At 30.4% G+C, this 7914-nt stretch overlaps 1 protein-coding gene across 2 annotated transcripts; it reads left to right on the top strand.

Annotated features, from left to right (window-relative positions):
* Window positions 1-651: 651 nt before the first annotated feature.
* Window positions 652-7137, top strand: LOC105115365 (F-box/WD repeat-containing protein pof1-like). 2 transcript variants are annotated; one of them, XM_011012222.1, is made up of 3 exons: window positions 652-1367; window positions 5919-6203; window positions 6285-7137. In XM_011012222.1, the coding sequence occupies exons 1-3, from the start codon at window positions 696-698 to the stop codon at window positions 6636-6638; spliced, it is 1311 nt and encodes a 436-aa protein (XP_011010524.1). In that variant the 5' UTR covers window positions 652-695; the 3' UTR covers window positions 6639-7137. The 2 variants fall into 2 exon arrangements, with proteins under 2 accessions (XP_011010524.1, XP_011010523.1); XM_011012221.1 differs by having other exon boundaries at window positions 5919-7137.
* Window positions 7138-7914: the final 777 nt, after the last annotated feature.

Here is a 7914-nt window from a genome sequence, read left to right as displayed (position 1 = left end):
TTTATTATATGAATGCACCTACTTTTTAGTTCATAATTAAATTATTTTGTCAATGTAAAAAAAAAAACATTAATAACACTTATATATTTATTTTTTTGCATCAAAAGAAGTATCAGAGCCGTGTATAAACTGACTAGTGATATCTAAAGCAGACTAGGAAGCAAATAATCTATAATAAACAGTAACCTGAACCCTTTAAAAATATTAAATAACAAAATCTTTCACTCGAAATGATCAAAATTATCTTTTAGAAAATTACTGTTAATCCATCAAGCTATAAGAATCGCCATCGCACTCCCATTCTAGGTGTCAGCTATTAACTGGACTATTCTTTTTAAAATAATAACACCTGTCCATTGTTTATTTCCGGTATTTACAAATAAATAAGTAAAAAGTTTAAACAATTAACTGGTATGTAAACAAACAACGAGCTTTCGTACCTAACTTGCGCCTGTGGAGAACACAAGTTAAACTTGAACATTTCTAAAATTAGATTAAATGAGAGATTAATGAGCAAATTACAAAAACAATCTTGCACTGTAAAAAAGAGAGTGATTCTTACATGTTAAAATCGTAGTAATATTTTCTAGGGAAAAAGCCTTTAAATGTTTTAGGGTTCCATATCTGGGGAATTATTCTTCAAGACCCAGCTGATGTTGCATTAAATACCTTTTCCTACCGAAAGTAATTAATTCATGAAACCATATGACAATGCCATGAACGAATCCTTTCTCACAATATCTGCACTCGCATTTGCCTTGAGAGACAAAAACTACGGACAAATCATGGCCTCATTAGACTCTCCGAACTCACCTCCGAACCCATCGTTTGCAATAAGAGAAACCGCAGCCCACAAGCTCCTGAGAAGCATCTCCATAGGAGAAGCACCCTCATTCTCACATTTTCCTTGTAGCCCATCACCTCGCCTAAGCACTAATTCAAACATCCACACCTCTCCAATATTCTCCTCTCCTCCTCGTCAAGGCTCTTGCACTCCTGTTGATAACCTTGTCACCACCTCTGAAAGCACTAATTATGCTTATAGGTGCCTATCTTCAGTCCTCAAAAGAGATGGCCAGATATTATCCATGGCAATGTCAAATAGCCTTATCTATTCTGGTTCTTCAACCAATATCATTCGGCTATGGAAACTACCTGAGTTCAGTGAGTGTGGTCAACTTAAGACAAAGGCCCGCATGGTTGTTGCATTACAAGTTTCACATGATAGGGTTTATGCTGCCTATGCCGATGGCAAGATTCGAATTTGGAGGAGAACATGGGATGGAGCTTTCAAACACATCCGGTTGGCAACGATTCCTAGCTCCGGCGGATATGTCCGAAGCCTTATTTACCGGAAAGATAAGATGGTAATTTTTAATCCTTTTGGTACATATTTATGATTTCATTTATTGTTTCTTATGCTGCATGGTCTGTGTGAACTGAATATAATGCTAAGGTGTAATTTCATCACCGACCAGAAAAATCAGAAGTTAATTACAATTAATGTATTTGTGCTTATTATGTGAAAGAGGTGATGGAGGTAAGAGTCCAGGGACAGTACAGTAGTAATTATTTTGTCACGCCAGACCTTAAATAGTTATATGATTTATTTGTTTTATTTATACCAAGGACTTCTAGCTGTCCTTGTTTAGAAAATGTGTGGATTAAACTATGTTTTAATTCTGTATTGGGAACATCCAGAAGATTAAAATTCGGACCACCGGTGGTGGTGGTTGGGCAACTAATACGTAGACTCCAAAACTGCAAGCACAAACTATGAAATATTGTGCTAAGAATTGATCTTAATTAATGTCCTCACCTTCTTCCTGCTGCATACCCCATCCTCTGCATTTATGTTTTCAAAGGGTACGTAATGATTATTGGCTGATATTTGAAGTAGTTATACTGCCCTTTATATAAGTACTCGTGTTATATTTTAGTTTTTTTTTTTTGAAAAATCCTTAATATATCAAAGTATAAATTAAAAAACTCAGGTAAGCATTTAATCAAATAAACTAATAATTATTTATATAAATAAAAAAATTATTAACAATAACAAAAAAAATTGAAAAAATTGAGATATAGATGTATATCAATATATTTAATATCATAATACGGATCACTTACTCGATTGCATTTAATGAATTTATTTATAAAAATTAATTTATAACAAAAATAAACACATATAAAATTTATTGAATAAAATAAAAATATTATATAAAATATAAAAAGATAATAGATAAATCTCATAAAAAACTAAATACACTCAATATAATAAAAAAATCATCATCTCAAAAAGGCTAAATAAGCAAAAGAAAATAAAAAAAGTATTAATTAAAATATAAATAGAAAAATATTAAAAGTAGTAATTTAAAAAAAAAATAAGACCAAGTGTTGTGGGTCTAGTAAGTCAAACCTAGTACCTAGCCCACAAAGAAAGCGCTTGCATGCAGGTAATTTTTTTTTTTAAGTTAATGGGAGTGAACGATGTATCGCCCACAAAGAAAGCGCTTGCATGCAGGTATTTTTTTTTTAAAAAAAAAAACAAGCAGATGTGTTGTCTATTCAAAATCTAGCCATATAATACTCTTGTATTTTCAACTTATTATTGACTCCAAAGATCTAAGAAACACAGTTGGAACCTTGTTTAACAAATTTATGACCCAAAAACCCATAATCAACCTAAAATCTAAACTCTTTCAAAGTTTAAATATGTTTTATTAGGTGTTTTCAAGATAAAAAAAAAACTTAACCTTAATTCTTCTTACCATATCAAATAATTTGATAGAAAAATCAACTATTTTAAAAGTTGGAATTGTTGTCAATGACAATATTTCTCTTTAAATCGGAATCTAATGACCTCTTTTTTTTTTTATTGAAAAATAACAGAAATAAAAGAGAAATAAAGCATGGTATCAAGGTGCAAATTTTAATAATTACAAGGACTAGCTGCCTAATAACTTAAAAGGTTAGGGACTAAAATAAAATTTTCAAATACATTACAGAGTCGCTACTCATATTACTCTTCTTTTTCATTTAAATTCATTTATACTTAAAATAGCTAAAATTGTATAAAATAAAAGTTCAACTATATATATATTTTTTAAAATCTCACTGTTACCATTCACAATGAAATGTGAGATGAGAGACAGTAAAGATAGCAACGGGAAAAACACCTCACAATTTATATTATAGCTAATATGTGTCCCATCGAGTGTGTGTGTGTATTATATCAATCTTATTTGTTTATAATTATTCTTAAAGAAACATTACTAGTAACACAAAACGTAGAAATGAATTGATATTTGACCTGCACTGTCCATGAGTTATTTTCTAAATTTTCATTAAGAAAAAAATAGATATAAAAGCTTTTTTGATAAGGTTTTTTACATAAAAAAATTCTAAGTGTAAATCAAAAAATTAATGCAAGCATTTAATTAAATAAATTAATAACTATTTTTGTACATTTGTACATAAATAAATAAAAGAGTCATATAAAAATATTTAATCTCATAACATGAAACAATTACTCAGCTGTATTTATTAATTTTTTTATTAAAATTAATTATTTATTCAATCAATTGATAATAAATATAGATACATACATGAAATTGATTAAATGAAATAAAAAATATATTATACAAGGTTGCATATATTACAAATATTATCTAAAATTAACTATTTTTTATTTTTAATAATAAATTTCATCTATATAAAACATAAACAAAGTTATAGATGTATAAGAAGAATATCTAAAAAATTAAATACATGCAAAATAATTTAATAAAAGCCTCCATTCAACAAAAAGCTAAATAAACAAAATGTTAAAAAATTATAGAGAAGGGATATTAATTGAAACATAAACTAAAAAAATAATTAAAAAATACATTAAAAAAAGTATCAATTAAAATAAAAACCAAATTTAGAATTAAAAAAAATTAAAAAAAGGCATTGATAGTCTAGGTGCCACAAACATGTTTACAATAAATAAAGAAATAAATGATTCAGGTTATAGCCCTGATTGGGTTTAATAAGTTGATTTTTTTTTAGACAATATAAAATGGGCAATGATAGTAAAAAAATAATAATTTTTTTTTTAAAAAAGATCAAGATATCTTGAAAAAAAAACTTTGTATGCATAAAATTATAAAAAAATAGCTTGAATCAATCTGAAAATAGTGTGATAAACATGTAACTTGGATAATAAAAAACGAGTCAATCCAAGTTAATCCATAAAACTCATGACCCATGTCATAAAATCAAAATAACTTAATAGAAAAGAAAGTGAATAAAACCATAAAATCATTCTCTTTTTTTTCAAAAAAATTGTTCAATAATGAAATCAAAAGAGAAAAAAAATCCAAAAAAAAGATGTCAACCCATGTTAATTTTTCAAACATATAAGCCATGTTATTAGACCGGAAGCACCATACATGGAGAAATCCCATGAAACTCAATCACAAGCAAATCAAATGCAAAAAGATAAAATAAAAAACAAAAATTAATTATATAAAAGAAGGATCTAAGATAATAAAAAAATGACAATTAAAAAAATAAGATTGAAAATAAAAATAAAAAATAAATCAGAGGGTAACCCAAAACTTTTTATTGGAGTGTTAAATTGAAATGAAGAATAACTTCAACAAAAAAAAAAATCAAAAGAACAAGGATCAAATTGAAAAAAAAAAGACCATAAACTTTAATTGAAGAATTAAATTAAAAACCAATAATTTTTTTTTTATAAAAGAGCTAAGGAAAAAATATTTGAAATCAAAAGAATAAGAACGGAATTGAAAAAAAAATATATGACAAATATGAATTGAAGCATTTAATAAAAAACAAATAAAACTTTATAAAAGGACCAAAAACAAAAAAATATACATCAAAAGAATAAGGACTGAAATTAAAATATCAAAATTAAAGAGAAATAAACTATTTTTTAAGGGAAAACAAAAGAAAAAAAAAACCTCACCACTAACAAATTACCTTACTTTCATCGATACACATCACACCAGAAAGAAGAAAATATGAAGGTGTTTTCAATAACATGGTAGAAAAGCATGTTGGTTCATCAGGAGACAATATATATACCGCGTAGAAAGGGTATGACCACCTCTCACGTATTAACAATTTTTAAAATTTTAATGTTAATTATTTAATTTAAAAAGGTCAAATTACCCTCTATGTTTCTAGAATTTATGAAGAAATCGAAGTTAAAAGATCAAAAAGTTCTTGAACACATGTCTTGTTTATTTATTTTACTATATTTTTAAAATAAAAAAAAAACTTAAAAACCTTTAACCAACAATTTAAAAAACTTTATGTGAAAAAGTAATTAATTCGTTTCACTATTACTAGTAAATAAAAATATCACATATATCCAGTCAAATCATTAATAACTATGTGTCATGCAAAAAAAAAAAAAACTATACAAAACTACCTTTAGGCCTCTGTTTCTTCAAATGACACATAAGTCATTGCACTGGCAATGAATAATGAATTTAGAGTGTATAAAATGATTTCCACAGGTTTTTGCTACAAGATTTCGAGTTTTTATTTTTTATTTAGATGATAATTAATGAAATAACATAGTTTCGAAATTTCGTCTTCCTTATCTCTTTTGAGTAAAATGTTTTCCATTTAGAACGATCATTTACTTTGGTCCTTAATTTGGGGTAGTTTTCATGCCCTAAGTTCCACATTGTGCTTGAATAAGAGAAATTCTTTGTCATAAATACTGTCTATAGTAGTTTTAAGAAACAATAACCAGTACTTTAATCTGAGGATTAATATGATGATAAGTAATACTAGCTTGAAAATATTCTAGTTACAAGGTTGGTCAATGGAATGCTGTTGATTATTTAAAACAAATTCACGAATGTTCCGTTAATTGATTTTTGTTGATATTAATGTAACAGATGAAGCATGTGGGGCCAATAACATCATTAGCAATCAACCTTTCTGATGACATCATATATTCAGCTTCCCTTGATAGGACAGTGAAGGTATGGAGAATATCAGACCTCAAATGCATTGAGACCATCCATGCGCATTTAGAGCCCGTCAATGCCATTGTTGTGGCCGATGATGGTATACTTTACACCGCCTCCGATGATGCCTCAATTAGAGTTTGGCGGCGCAACTTCTGTAGTGGGGAATGGCCCCATTCGCTCACTGTAACCCTCCCTTCCAAGCACTCACCTGTAAGAACCCTAACCCTAACCTCAGATAACGGGGTGTTGTATGGTGGGTGCACTGATGGTTACATTCATTATTGGCTTAAGGGATGGTTCCCAGGTCAATTACAATACGGTGGTGCCCTCCAGGGTCACACACATGCAATAATGTGCATGGCCAACGTGTCAAAATATGTGATTAGTGGCTCGGCTGATTCAACTAGTAGGGTTTGGGGGAGAGATTCAGATGGACAACACACATGCCTAGCAGTTTTAGTGGGGCATAGAGGACCTATTAGGTGTGTTACTGCATTTTTGGGGCGATCAGAGGATGATAATGAAGATGGTTGCACGATTTGCACCGGAAGTCTCGACGGGGTCTTGAAATTGTGGCGTGTGACACGTACCAACAAGGAAAGTGGGAATTCGTCACAAAATGCAAGCGATTATTTTGATCTGTAGTGGGGACTTTATATTGGATTTCTGGTGCAAAAATGAGCAGTACATAACTATTCTGAGAATTGAAAGTGAAAGGTGAAGTCCAGATGCATGCTATTCAACTCGTCAAAACATGGAGGCATGAGGAAGATGAAGCGATCAGTCTTGCCAGTTAATTGTATCATAGAAGATATGTGCAAGATCCTAAGGCACTTGAGCACTATTTTACTGATCCATAGTCTCTAGGTGAGATTGATCTATACTCGCAAGAAAGCTAAACCATAGTCTCTTGGTGAGATTGATCTATATTCGCAAGAAAGCTAAACCTTCTCTCTGCCTCCAGTTAAGATCAAATCGAAAGTGGAGACATGGTAAAATGTAGACCCATTATCTAAACTATTTGTCAGATTTCCTTTCGGGTTACATAGAACAAGCAATCACTGTTTTCGTTGCGCTATCGAAAAGTGGAATGTCTATGCAGGGCATCACCTGGTTTTCCCTTTCCTCAATTTCAAGGGAATCAGGATAGCTGCAAAAATCACAATTAAACATGCCATGCTATATGATAATCTCTTAGAACTATCTTTCTTTTTTTATTTATTTTGTATTTGAAATGGAAAGAACAATTAATCCCAAAAGAAATAATCACAAATTACAGCTGAAAAGAAAATCATAAGCACCGATAGAAGAACATTCATGTATGTAGCAAGCAGGCTGGACACTTAATGAAGTTAAACAACGAACGAAGCAACTCCATCTTCTGCTGGGCTAGCAAACTTGCTCTCTGGCAATGCTCTTCATATGCAAATCCGGTAAGCATGGATCATGGAATATCATAATCAACAAGCAAATTTAGCTGCTCAAATTACGTCATGTTATTATTAACTTCGTTATCCAAATTTGTTAACTATCTTAAACTAAGATTGTTTCCTGGTTTGTATCACATGTTCTGTATTGGTGGTTCTAAATTAAAACCCCCCACAACATCACCCCCCTCCCCCAACCTAAAAAAGAAAAGAAGAAGAAAACAACAGCAAAAGCAAAAACAAACAAAGAGTGGGAAAACAAGAAGCTAATTCTAAAGATGCTTTTGTGAAGCATATGAAGTTTGTTTATAGAGGAAAATGTTAGTTCCTAGATATATGAGTCATTATTTCATAGCATGTAGGCTCTCTCTCAGCCCGGGGATACATATCTACTGGTTACGACTTATGTGTATAATTATTTTGTTCCCTGACAAAGGAAGTTGATACGAGTGCAGAGTGGAGTTTTATTGTGTTTGGGTATTATCCTAGCTAGA

Source organism: Populus euphratica, unplaced genomic scaffold, assembly GCF_000495115.2.
Source record: "Populus euphratica unplaced genomic scaffold, PopEup_1.0 scaffold683.1, whole genome shotgun sequence".
NCBI classification, from domain to species: Eukaryota; Viridiplantae; Streptophyta; class Magnoliopsida; order Malpighiales; family Salicaceae; genus Populus; species Populus euphratica.
The sequence above is the reverse complement of the archived record's forward strand: the minus strand, read 5'-3'. Positions and strand labels throughout refer to the sequence as shown.

Coding starts and splice junctions, on each gene's coding strand:
- LOC105115365 (XM_011012221.1), top strand. CDS start 696: ATGAAACCATATGACAATGCCATGAACGAATCCTTTCTCACAATATCT. Junction 1,368..5,918: donor TTTACCGGAAAGATAAGATG/GTAATTTTTAAT, acceptor TTAATGTAACAG/ATGAAGCATGTGGGGCCAAT.